The sequence below is a fragment of the Brachyistius frenatus genome, unplaced genomic scaffold (assembly GCF_029030835.1).
Source record: "Brachyistius frenatus isolate BFR_SWC_R1_liver_20210118 unplaced genomic scaffold, ASM2903083v1 Contig_298, whole genome shotgun sequence".
NCBI classification, from domain to species: domain Eukaryota; kingdom Metazoa; phylum Chordata; class Actinopteri; family Embiotocidae; genus Brachyistius; species Brachyistius frenatus.
Genome location: NW_027210897.1, coordinates 283,745 through 297,775, shown reverse-complemented (window position 1 = coordinate 297,775; position 14,031 = coordinate 283,745). Strand labels below are relative to the sequence as shown.

At 43.6% G+C, this 14,031-nt stretch overlaps 1 protein-coding gene across 1 annotated transcript; it reads left to right on the top strand.

The window, feature by feature from the left end:
- The first annotated feature begins 16 nt into the window (after positions 1 to 16).
- On the top strand, positions 17 to 13,707 carry mrpl1 (mitochondrial ribosomal protein L1). Its single transcript, XM_069722626.1, has 9 exons — positions 17 to 1,111; positions 3,321 to 3,429; positions 3,575 to 3,842; positions 5,193 to 5,276; positions 5,623 to 5,694; positions 6,633 to 6,744; positions 6,939 to 7,039; positions 8,088 to 8,169; positions 13,553 to 13,707. Exons 1-9 carry the CDS (start codon positions 1,081 to 1,083, stop codon positions 13,651 to 13,653), a joined length of 960 nt encoding a protein of 319 aa, XP_069578727.1. The 5' UTR covers positions 17 to 1,080; the 3' UTR covers positions 13,654 to 13,707.
- The last annotated feature ends 324 nt before the right edge of the window (positions 13,708 to 14,031 follow it).

The window sequence follows — 14,031 nt, the reverse complement described above, 5'->3', positions numbered from 1 at the left end:
TGCGCACACAGGCACACCCCCGCGGATTAAACTACACGAGTCTAACGGCTGCAGCTGGAGACATGCAGCCGGGAAAAGAGCGAGTCTAACGGCTGCAGCTGGAGACATGCAACCGGGAAAAGAGCGAGTCTAACGGCTGCAGCTGGAGACATGCAGCCGGGAAAAGAGCGAGTCTGACGGCTGCAGCTGGAGACATGCAACCGGGAAAAGAGCGAGTCTAACGGCTGCAGCTGGAGACATGCAGCCGGGAAAAGAGCGAGTCTAACGGCTGCAGCTGGAGACATGCAGCCGGGAAAAGAGCGAGTCTGACGGCTGCAGCTGGAGACATGCAGCCGGGAAAAGAGCGAGTCTAACGGCTGCAGCTGGAGACATGCAACCGGGAAAAGAGCGAGTCTGACAGCTGCAGCTGGAGACATGCAACCGGGAAAAGAGCGAGTCTAACGGCTGCAGCTGGAGACATGCAACCGGGAAAAGAGCGAGTCTAACGGCTGCAGCTGGAGACATGCAACCGGGAAAAGAGCGAGTCTGACGGCTGCAGCTGGAGACATGCAACCGGGAAAAGAGCGAGTCTGACGGCTGCAGCTGGAGACATGCAACCGGGAAGAGAGCGAGTCTGCAAGGCATCCAGCGGTGGTGTGAAGGCATACTTGTGTTGACATGTCGTGTATATATACTGGCAAACTCCGTTAAACAAATACGTGTATTGCATAAAATGATTCATATTTTTGGTGGGAACATTCAGTAATACATTAATCTAACCAGGAAATTGACTCGTTCAATGAAATTTTTGTTTTCCCTATTTTGTCAAAAGATTTAAAATATACATTCCTATATGTACACTATTTTACCGTGAGTAGGCTAAGCAATAAATAAAGCTTGATAAGACATATGTGCCGAGTATGAACGTTTACCCTACGCAATCCTTAGTGATACCTTTTATTTGAGTGCAAGATTCGTGTGTTTAAAAAAGGCAAGTGACTGCAGACTGTTCATTTTTAAATGGGACATTTTGTTTGTATTCTCATGCGGAACTGTTTTAATGCGCCGCTGTTTCCACACGAACCAGTGTAATTCCCAGAAATGGCAGCTTGCACGCGGACCGTGTGGAGAGGTCAGTTGATTTTAAATAAATTACGTCCTTATAACTGGCAGCAAAATACACAACATGTGTTTGTTTTGCGGTCCGTTTCTTTGTCGTGTTAGATTTTCTGTTTGGTTTCTGGGTTCGTTTGAAGAACGACTTAAATCCGCTGAAGCCTTGCAGCAGCTGTTCCTCATTTCAACGTCTTCAAACACAACTCATCGTTGTCTCGTTGTTCATACTCACACATCCCTCTCATCAGTCAACATATCACATCATATCACATCATATCACATGATATTATATGATATTACATGATATTACATGATATCACATGATATTATATGATATTACATGATATTACATGATGTTACATGATATTACATGATATTATATGATGTTACATGATATTATATGATATTACATGATATTACATGATATCACATGATATTACATGATATTACATGATATCACATGATATTACATGATATTACATGATGTTACATGATATTACATGATATTATATGATATTACATGATATTTTTGATATTTGAGCCCCTCGTTCGCTGTATGTAATTTAAGATGCATCTTAAATTAGTGACGCAGCTCTCGTGGTAACGAAGCTGTCGTATTTAAACGTTTCTGGAGTATTATATGTACTATATTATATTAACGGATTTAAGATGTAACAGCAATGATTAAATACGTAGCATGATAATAACAGGTTTCGTCATCTGAACTTCAGATTTGTAACTGCAGGTTCAGCTGCTAAATAATTAAAACAAAGTGTGAGTCGCTTTTGTACATAATAGTAAACGTATTATTGTACATTTTGAGCCCTTTAAGCACTCTTTCGTAAGTCCACATTTCTGCAGCCTTTGCCTGAGAGAATTACCCACAGTTCATAGCAAAATCCGGGACCTATAAAAACAGGTCGTCTTCTCTCCAATAAGGTCGGCTCCAGCTGGTAATGTAAACAAACTAAACATGGAGGATGTTAGAAGTGACGTCAGGGTTTAAGGGTTCTGGGTTTATGGGTTTATGGGTTTATGGGTTTAGGGTTTATGGGTTTAAGGGTTCAGGGTTTATGGGTTTAAGGGTTTATGGGTTTAAGGGTTCAAGGGTTTATGGGTTTAGGGTTTATGGGTTTAAGGGTTCAGGGTTTATGGGTTTAGGGTTTATGGGTTTAAGGGTTCAGGGTTTAAGGGTTCTGGGTTTATGGGTTTATGGGTTTAGGGTTTATGGGTTTAAGGGTTCAGGGTTTATGGGTTTAGGGTTTATGGGTTTAAGGGTTCAGGGTTTAAGGGTTTATGGGTTTAAGGGTTTAGGGCTCAGGGTTTAAGGGTTATGGGTTATGGGTTTAAGGGTTCTGGGTTCAGGGTGGACATTGGGATTGGGCTTTTGACTTTGGCGGGGGTGTGTCACAGTGAATTCGTCCCCCAGAGTCAGACTGTCAACACTGAGTTCTGCTGAGAGCAGCAGAATCGTTTTCCCCTTTACTTTCTCTTGCTCAGCAGATTTGTCTCCGTGGGACATCTTTCTGCCTAAAATGTGAGTTGGACGTGCGCCCTCTGCTCCTCCGGTCGGCGGTGAAATCACAGATGCGATCGTCCCGGTGGTCACAGAAATGTTTGTAACTCAGGTGCTGACGTTGATCAAGCAACAAAGCTTTGTTCACGTGCAACAGCAGCAGGCTCAGATGCTTTTGATAGAGTGATCCGTCTTTTCCCTGCAGGCATCACAACATCTACAACACAACAGCATTCAGACGAAGGCTTCTGAAGCTTCACACTTCAAAGCAACCGGAACCGACGATGAAGTTTAAACATATTTTGACTTGTAAATCAATGAGCTCACTGACATCTTGATGAAACAGCGCTTGGCACCCGGCGGATCGTTTCTCCTCCACCAGCAAATGTTAGCAGATTATTTTAGTGTTTCATGCCAATAACACAAACACCGGATGTGCTGCGCCTCCGGCAGAGATAAACCCGCCGCTCCCGCTGCGCTGCAGATAAACTCCTGCCAAATACTACAAAACGCCCGTCGTCAGCTCGCACGGCGTCCTCCGGTGAAATCAAACACGCTTCTGGTGCACAAAGTTCAAATTTATAAAATCCTCCCCAAAAACATGTCTTGAATTGTTGTAAATAGTTTGATGTCGTGTCCCAGAGAAAGACAGCAGCGTCTGTCTGGTGAACGGAGGTCGTCACGTCCGTCTGTTTATTTCTTTCTCCAGTTTTATCGGGATGTCAGAAGCAGCTGCTGAGTGGGGGGGGTCCCACCTACACAGCTGTACCGCTGTCAGCGAGGAGGACGCAGCCCGTCAGGACGTTTGCGGCCGTCAGGTGAGTTCACAAATAAAAACAGCTGGAAGCTCCTCGTCCAGGACGGTTTTCTGATTTCAGGAGGAATCTTTGGTTTCACGGCGTGTCGTTCAAAGAAGACCGAAGCGGCTCCTCGGTTTTTAACGTCTCCTCTGTTGACCGTTAGGGCGCGAAAGAAAGACAAAAAAGAAGACGCAGCGAAGGAGGTGAAGAAAGAGAATAGGGTCATCGACGACAAGGACAGGCACAAGCCTTTCGGTAAAACGGCGTGGGCGCCCGTGGACGACGTGTACGTGATGAGGCACTACCCCAGGACGCTCCACGGCGCCGCCCACGCCGTCGGCCTGCTGAAGAAGTTTCAGGTGTTGGACTTCACTCCCCACGATCAGCCCGTCTACGTCGACCTGAAGCTCGACATGAAGCTGGAGAAAAAGGTAACTGAGTGAATGGATTTCTATAAACCTTATTATACTCTTTATAGTTGATTGAGAGGACGTGAGAGGACGTGAGAGGACGTGAGAGGGAATGAGAGGACGTGAGAGGACGTGAGAGGGAGTGAGAGGACGTGAGAGGGAGTGAGAGGGAGTGAGAGGGAGTGAAAGGACGTGAGAGGACGTGAGAGGGAGTGAGAGGGAGTGAAAGGACGTGAGGGAGTGAGAGGGAGTGAGAGGACGTGAGAGGGAGAAAGAGGACGTGAGAGGACGGGAGTGAGAGGACAGGAACGGTGGATAAACTGCCTCTAAACTTCAGGTTTATTCAGGGTTTTATGCTGCAGACGTAAACAGCTCTGGAGCAGGTGATGTTTGAGATCAGAGATAGAAACACATCAATGCCCCGCCCACTGACCAATAAATGAATCTTCACCAACAGTAGAAGATCCCGCTGAGCTCAGTGCTGATGGTGAGAGTTACCTCAACAGAGATAAGAGAATTTTATGAGACTATTTGAATGGGAGTCTATGGAGCCAAAGGCTTTTGGAGCCGACCTCTAGTGGCACTCGATGGTATTGCAGCTGAAGACACTTCTGGATCAGAACCATTTTACAGACCTGAAGCTACGAACTCTTTTATATCCAGTCGGAGGTTCGTACACAATCTGTCTGGCTGTGGTTCAAACTCTTTAGAGATCCACAAACTGTTGTGAAGCTCAGACTTTGATGGATCCCTGTTCTTTAAATAAAATAGGTGCGAGTTGTTGCTCACATCATCATCATCAACATCAACATCATCAACATCAACATCATCAACATCATCCTCCTCCCACTGACTGAAAACACCTGACTTTGATTTTTAAAGTTACCTTATAAACTTGGAGGTTTGTGTCTCACAGATTTGTAATACCGGATCATTTTCCTCCTTAAATCAGTGTAAAGTTTAATATCTTTGTCTCATCAGTTTGACTGGATTCTCTTTGGGATGTTTTCATTCATATTGATGCAGAAACAATGAAAATCCTAAAAGGCTTCACATATTTTCGAGCAGCAGCATCGAACTCTGCAACACGTGTTTTTTTGGTTAATCAGTTAAAAGCAGTGTGACACGGAGGAATAAAAACCTCCCGAGTGTGTTTCCACATCAGAGCTGCTGTGCCGTCGGTTCCTCTGCATCACGAACGATGAACACTCCGGAGAAAAGATAGTTTAAAGTGCTGCTGTGATCGCTTGAAGCTCGATTATCTCCGCTCCGTCTACGATCGACATTTCACCCATATTTTCCTTCCACATCTAATATTTTCCTGCTGCGTGCTGATAGCCGTAACATCAGAAATGTGTTTTGTCCTCGCAGAAGAAGGTGGACCCGTTCGTCAGCACCGTGCACCTCCCGCACCCCTTCAAGACGGAGATGAACGAAGTCTTAGTTTTCACCGAGGTGAGGACATCCGTCTCCTGCAGCCGCACTGAATCTTCATTTTACAGCCAGTTGTGTGTCTGTTGTTGATGAATGGTTTTAATTTCATGTGAGCATGACTCAGATGTGCCGCGGCAGCACCTTGTATTTGTCACCCTGTTTATGTGTAATGAACGAGACGCTTTTTATCACGCAGCCCTACGAGCAGGATTTGATGAATATTCCTGTCGAGGGGCGCAGGTTGTGGGTTGTAACTCAGATGTGCACGGTAACGAGCGTAATGAATGACACCGGAGGGGTCCGCCAGACGGCGGCGCTCCCAAATCAGATTGTAAATGGCCGACGGCGCCTCCGTCTCTCTCTGCAGGATGCTAATCAAGCCGAAGTTGCCCGGGCGAGCGGGGCGGTGTGTGCCGGAGGACTGGAGCTCATTCAGCCGGTGAGTCGGTCAAACGCACGACCGCACGTTTTCCTTCTTTTTCCTTTATTTCGTCCCTCCAGGGAAACGTTAAAACTCTCTGGGAGCGTGAGGTCGGTTTATGAACTCCCGTCCTCCACGTCGTCCCTCCGGTTCTGGACAGCAGCTGGACAGCAGCTGATCAGAAACGTCTCGCTAGAGAGCTGCAACACTAAAACAGCCCAGCTGACGTTGACTTCTTGCACGTGTTGGAATCTACAGACATGTTGGTCAATAACTGTCAGCTGGTTCGGTGTAAAACAGATTATAAACAGGTGATGTGTATCGGGGTTTATAGTTGCATATTAAAGGAGCCCCCATCAGGATATTTCAGGCCGATCACAGAGTTTATTTGAAACTTTTTTTGTGTGTGTTTATCAAACTCCCTCAATAATGCTGTATTTTTTGGGCCTTTATTCTTTCTGGACATGAACTTCATGCTTAAGCTGATATTTTGTTTTTGTTTTTACTGTCTACATCTAAACAACTTTCTGTTTTTAATGCTGTAGTTAGTTTTTTGTTGTTGAAGAAAGTTTCTGGTCAAGTGTTTTTTTTTTTTTTTTAATTCTCTGGCAACAACATTTCAAACGGTGACTACTGTACATCCAAATTACACTGGCAGTAAAACAAGTCAACACGTATTACATGACTGGAAGCATCACTGTATACATCAGCTTTAATAAAGTCATCATTATAAAAAAAAATACATTTTTATGTCAAGCAGGAAAAAGGCAACAAGCTAGACAAACAAGAAGAATCCAGACGGATGTTGTTAAACCAACAGGATGACGTAAACAACCTGTAAACCTGTGTCCAACTGTTTGGACCATTCATGGTGTGCACTTCAGTCTTTATTGGTGTATAAATGTCACGTCAACTTAAACTTGAACCAGATGTGATCAGATTTCATTTGTTTCCAGATCCTGGATGATGAGATCTCAGCAGACTTCTACGTAGCGGTTCCAGACATCCTGCCCAAGCTCATACCGCTGAAAAATAAACTGAGGAAGAAGTTTCCGAAGAGCAAGAGAGGTAAGCTGAAGATTAAAACGGATTTCCTGAGGTGTTTTTTTCCCAATTGAAGCTTGACTTCAACTTAAATCTGCTTGTTTTTCTAAAAAAATATCAGACTTTGACAACAAGGATTTCAAAGTGTTGTTGCTTTGTTGATATGTGTCACTCATTGAGTTGCTTTTTTTTTTTTGTCCCTGTCCGTTGACTCTCAGGCTCAGTCAGCATCAACATTCCCAAGATGTTGGAGCTGTTTAAAACGGGTCATGAATACCTGGTGGACAACGACTGCTTCATCAGGACCCAGATAGCCACGGTACGTCAGAACCAACCGCCCCCAACACGAGCTGTGATTATTACATCTGAGGTCCGAGTGAAGCAACACACAACAGAAACGGCAGAGGAAGTTTTCAGTGTCCGGGGACGAGGCTGTTTTATGTTTTAAAGTTTGCAAGTTGTAGTGCACCAAAGATAAAGAAAAAAGAAAAAATCCAGATTAAAAAAGAAGAAAAAAAAGCACGTTTTTATTCCCACAGTAACAGAAACATAAAATCAGTGCACCCTGAAGAAGACTGCAGTAACGTTGGGGTGTTTTTATGCATGAAATACATTTTAAATCAGCTTCACAATCTTTTCTTTTTCCCAGTTTGAGTGCTTCTACGTTTGAGCTTCCAAAAGGCCACAATTTGAAATAAAGTCATTTTTAATAGCAAAACTCTGTAATGGAGTTTCAGCTGGTGATGACCCCCCCCCCCCCCCACACACACACTGTGCTCATTTTGAATTTGATGACAGCAACACGTCTCAAAAATAAGTTGGTATAGGTTCATGTTTACCACTGTGCTGTATCACTTCTTCTTTTAACAACACTCTGTAAATGTTTGGGGATTAAACAGACCAGTTTCTGGAGTTTTGGAAGTGAAATGTGGTCCCATTCTTGCCTAATAGAGGATTTCAGCTGCTTAACAGTTCAGGGTCTACCTTGTCGTATTTTTCATTCCATGACACGCAGTTTAGCTCAGATTTCACTTACAAAACTCCAACAACTGGTCTCCTCGCAAATATGAGATGTGTTGCTGCCATCAGATTCATAATGAGCACATATTTTTCATAAAACAATAACATTTCTCAGTTTCAACACTTGATATGTTGTCTTTGGTCTATTTTTAATCAAATATGGGTTTATGGGATTTGCAAATCATCACAATCTGTTTTTATTTACATTTCAAACTGCATCCCAACTTTTTAAGGAACTGGGTTGTACATATTTTCTATTTAAAAAAGATAAAGAAACATTTAATATGAAATGTATTTTGTGTAGTTGCAGTTGTTAAAGTAACTTTCATGCTGTTTCCTCTGCGCAGCTCGACATGTCCAGTGAACACATCTTCGCCAACCTGCAGACAATCCTGACTGACGTTTGTTCGCACCGACCGGCTCATTTGGGTACGTTTACCAACAACAACAACAACAAGCAGCAGAGTTTCTGAGCTCCACCACTCACACTGAATCACTTCAGTTCTGTCACGGTGAAACTGTTTGGACAGCTCCTCCTGATGAAGGAGCACGTTGATAGATTTTTATTCACTGGAATGTTTGTTAGAGGAGAAGCCTTCAAGTCGTGCCAGCTTTCATCTGCTGGCTGCGTTTGATTTCCCTCCTCGGTTCAGCTTCCAGCTCTGCAGACAGCAGAGATGTTTAGCAGCGTCCCAGCCAGCTGATGTTCACTGTTACACTTTCTGAGTGAAGTGTTATAAACTTTATATTTTTACCTGAGAAATGAAAGTGGGCAGTTCAGTTACCTTTCTTGTAGTTTAACACTTTATTAAAACAACAAAATACATTAGAGGAAAAACTGTTGGAAGAAATTCACAAGCGGTCATCCATCAAGTGGACCCAGAGACCGACTGAAGAACAAGACATGTTCTCAACAGGTGACTGACATACCGAGGTTATTAAATAACCACATGCTGGGGTCAGTTTGTAATGAAATGCACAAAGATGACCTTCAAACCTTTCTCCTCAATGTTAGCATCTATTTACTTGCGGCCATTTTCAATTCACATTGCTGCTGAACAGTCTGAACACTGTGCTGCTCTGTTGGAGAAGTTTGGATCAATCGGTTTCTAATACAACCCCGTTTCCATCAAAAGTGACGCTGTATAAAATGTAAATAAAACCAGAATGCAATGATTTGTAAATCACATAAACCCATATTTAATTTAGAATAAACCAATAACAACATATCAAATGCTGAAATTGAGAAATTGTATTGTTTTATAAAAAAACATATGCTCATTTTGAATTTGATGGCAGCAACTCTTCTTAAGAACGTTGAGTCGGGGGCATTGAAAGACTGGAAAAGTTATGTAATGGTAGAAAAAAAAAAACACCTGGTGGAACACCTCAACTAATTCGGTTACCATGGCAACAGATCAGTAACATGATTTTAGGTTCACATGATTTGCAAATCTTCATCTTATGTTTTTATTTACAGTTTTCACAGCGTCCCAACTCTTTTGGAAACTGGGTTGTAATTTTGGAACTATAAAATATGATCCAGTCCTAAATTGTGTATTTCATCACAGTGAATATTTATTCCCACATTTGAAACAATTCATGGGATTTAAAGATTTTTAAGGGGAAAGTTACAACGCTAATTTCTAAGGAACTGGCAGAACTGATACGCTGTGAATGAACGCCGCCGACTGACCTCCTGAACAACAACGCCGTCCCGATCACAGAATTATTACACCGAATTTTCCCCAAAACCCCCTTAATATTTTGATATATTCCCAAAGTAAGTGAATTTAAACGGATCCTTCTGTCCTTCTGAAGAAGTCCCCAAAACAAAGTGATGGCTGGTGAAATGTGACGAGACGCCGCGGTTCAACGACACAAATAGAAGCTACGCAGATCTTCACCGCCGTCCGTCCACAAGATGGAATCCCATTTTCCAGTTAATCCAGGAATAATCCCAAAAATATCCCAGTTCCCTTCGTAACTTGGACGTGCTGCCAGATGACGTTCTCCACACGCCGACTCATCACAGGCCTCTAATAGTATATTATATCAAATATATAGTACTTAGTGTCCTCCACCACGATCACTACATACAAGGTAAGGTGAGGTGACTCTTAGAGCTTTTTATTTTTATTGTTCAAACCAGTCGCCACTTTTCACTGCACATTTTAACCTCGTAATCCAGATCATCGCTGTGTGAATGTTCTCCTGATGGCAGCACCCTGCATGGTGATCTATCTCATTAGTGTGTGAATGGGAAAACCATGTTAAAGCGCTTTGAGACCAAAAGGTGATAAAACTATACAAGTACAGACCATTTACCTTTTACCATTTACTTCACTCATTCATTTCTGTCCATTTTCTCCACTTCAATAATAAGATGCAGAGTGTAATCATCAGCTAATGGAGTCTCATTACAGCGAGAGGCTTCAATGATCTAAAAAATAATTGATTCTGAGCCTGCTAAATAAAATATCATTAACGGTGCACACGTTGAAGTAAACTGCTGAGCTTTCAGAAACACTGAAGACGCTGTAAAACCGGCGACCCCTTCTGACCTGCAGCAAACTCTTTACTTTCCCTTACAGCTTGAGTCTCTCTGCGGTGACTGTTGCTTCAGCAGAACTCATGAAATCGTACAACTCCCCGGCTTCATTTGAGTCCCCTCCAAACCTGCTAATTGGTCTCCAGGTGGGCTCGCTGCTGCTTCCTGAAACAAACCTGCTGCTTTAATGTGTGCAGGAAAAAACGATGTGTGAAACTTTTCAGAGGACGAAAGCCCCGAGACTGCAAATCAAAAAACAGGCACAACTCCACCATTGTGTCATTTTAATAATACATTTCAACACATTTTTAATCTGAATCCACAAATGATGCATTTCTAAACAATGATATCATATCAGTGTCACATTGGTTTTATTTAGAGGCTCCCAGCAGCAGGAAGCTGTAGCCCGGCTTCTCCGACTGTCACTCACATCTTCAATTTTCTTCTGTGAACCAATCAGAGATTAGTATCGGTGGTTAACAGCTTTTGTCCCGCCCCTCCTTCACTGTGATTGGACGTCTGGTGACAGTGACGAGCGCAGCGTTAATATTTTTTAACTCTTGCTGACCGTAAAAAATAAGCCAAACGTTCAGCTTGACGAGGTGCTGAACATTCATTAAAACAACTTTTAAAATATGTTGTGGACGCATATTAAATATGGTGGATGCGGGTCGGTGGCCCGGTGGGAACCAGAACCCCATTTCATGTGTGAATGTGCGTCGGTCCGCCCTCCATAGAGGACCGTTTGCAGACGTTCCTTGTTAGTGGTCGTAGACCTCCGATTAATTTTAACCAATCAGCTCGCGCTTAAGCCGGCCGACACTCCGCCTCCCCTACAGCTACCTGCCGTGTCCACTAGAGGGGGTTTACTGAGCGGGTTTTTAAACAGCAGCGTGACGAGGTTCAGCCCTTCAGAGTGGCTGCAGACGAGCTGAGTTTTCAGACTGAATTCTTCTAAACTGAATTTGTGAGCGACAGTCGGAGCAGACGGGTCGTAGGTCGCCGTGGCAGAGTGCCGGCCGGTTTCGTTGCATCCTGATTGGTTAATATGAACCGGAGCTCTACGCCCAATCGGATGGAACAAACGATTCTCTGTGGAGGGTGACAGACCCGTATTCACACAGTGAAACTGGGTCCGGTTCGCACCAGGCTAACGAAACCCTCTAAAAACTGTTTGGAGCCGTAACGAGAAGGAATCACTTGTTTCTGGGCTCGTTGTCAAAGTTTCCACCAGTTTTCATGCCGACGTTTTTGAGACATCCTGAAAAGAAAGGCGTCCTCGCTGTCCGTTATCGAAGCCTTCCGCTCGGCTGGGGAGCGATCAGAACCTCCAGCAGATGCTGCTGTGTGAAGTGCTCACAGTAAACCTGAGTGGTTGCAGTTTTAGCCCGTTGATGATCCCTGTGGGACTCTTCACCGTTGAAGACCGGGAAGCGGCGACGCGCCGCTGAACGCGCTCGGCTCCACCAGGGGTCGTCCGCGCTCCGGCGAGCTGAGCGAAACCTCTCGCTCGGAGCATCATTACCGCTCTGCAATCTTCATCCGGCGACGAAGGCGGCACATCGAGCCGCCCGGGCCTCATCAGCAGAGACCCGTCTTTGGGTCGGTGCCAGCAAACATTACAGAGCCGTTCAGCGGCGAGGACTCGGGGCAGAATTTAATTACATCTGCCAGCAGAAATCGAGCATCAGAAGACGTGAAAATGTGAAAACTGACTGTTGACTAGAATCAGATGCTTCATTCCCATTAACGTCTTTAAAGAGTCATTTGGACTGAAGCTAATGGCTGCAGCGTGGGCAAAAACAAGAGGAAACCTCACAGAGAAATACTTAAAAACAGAGATAAGAGATCCAACGTGTGGGTGACAGCGAACCCCCCCCCCCCTCCCTAAGGGGCTTCTGGGAATTATTCATAACAAAAGCACAACACACTGATAAATAAAGACCTGAATGCAGAAAACGGGAGACGACAGGGAACATGAAGCTCAAATAACTATTTATAAGGAAGTTAAAAGTAAATACGTGAGAGAAATAAAAGGCTGCAGGGAATTAATGTAATAATAAGAGAGAGTGAAGGCAACATTATCTCACAAATCTATCAAACTCCTTTTTTTATATTTTCCTTTCATTTTTATCTTTAAATATTTAACATGTCTTTGCCGTGTATGTTTGGTTTAATTGTTGACAATTCGTTAATTTATTAAAAAGCAAACACTGACCAGAAAGTATTTCATTTACAAAAATGAGCACACTTCCATTTAGACTGTGGTAACAGAGGATGACTGCTGTGAAAATCTGAAGATGTTTGAGGTCATTTATGCAGAAAAGTAAGAATTCGAAAGGACTTTCAAGCACGACTTTAGTTATGAAATTATTGTCAATCTAAAGAAACTTTTATTTTTAAGACTTATCCGTAAAAATATATTAATTGATTCCAGCTTCTTACACGTGAGGTTTTATTTCCCTTCATGGTAATAAATTGTTTATGTTTGGATCACAGACTGGATATAAAAGAGTTCGTAGCTTCAGGTCTGTAAAATGGTTCCGATCCAGAAGTGTCTTCAGCTGCAATACCAGCGAGTGCCACTAGAGGTCGGCTCCAAAAAGCCTCCGGCTCCATAGACTCCCATTCAACTTCTCTCATCAAATCCAAAGTGAATAAAATGTGTCCATCAGTTATCTCGGTGTTGTTAGCTAAAGTCACTCCTTCTTCTTAGTTTTCTGGAGGTCCATCTGAAAATAATCCCTCATTCATTAGAAAAGAAGATTCAAGAAGACCTGCTTTTGGAGGCGTGTCTGTTTGATTGACAGGCCTGCGGTGCAGTCAGGTTACAGCTATCGGTGGGCGGGACGTAGTATCGTCAGGTTTCCGATCAGATCGGTCAGATCCACCGCTGGCTCCTCCCCCAGCTCGTCCAAATATGGTCACTTCCTGCTCTAAACCGCTCCGAACTAGCAAGATGGTGACGGACAGAATCTGAACTGGAGGATTCATAACGTTCACAAACCAACGATGACATCACTGATGGTTGATGACATCACTGATGGTTGATGATTGATTTGGACAAAACAAAGCCTCTGAGGGATAACTGCCAGTTTTGCTTTTATTTGATATTTTATAGATTCACAAAAAATCTGTTAATTGAAAATGAGCTGGTGTTTTGGAGTTCACACCTACATATTCCTCCACACTAAAACAGGCTGAACTGCATTTAATGATGACTCTGTTTTTCTTCTTCTCTCCTCCTCTTCCTCCCATCAGGACCGTTCATCCAGCGAGCCATCATCACCAGTCGCACCAGTGAAGCTGTGTGGTTCAACACGGAAGATGTTTTACCGAAAGCAGCAGTGAAGGAGGAATGAGACGTTTCAGAGTGTAAAAATCAGCGTACTGAATAAAGTGTTTGTTCTGAGTGACTCCTGAGTACTTATTCTTAAAAAAAAAAAAAGAATCCCTCGAGACTCAGAGTAGGACAAAACATACGGGGTGACCAGGTCATTATACAGACTTATATTATTAATCACCTGCAGGAAATAGCAGCCCATAAATCAGTGGATAATGTTGTACAGGACGTCTGGAGGTCAGCGAGCTGCTGGGTGAGATGACGAAGTTTTGATGCACACCATCATGATATCTGGTGGTCAATGCTGATTAATTAAAGGGGGCTCCAATAGTTTAGATATTAACCTGAGGTCTGTGCTCATTAGGACACAACGACTGGAGACTCGACTGTTGAGGCC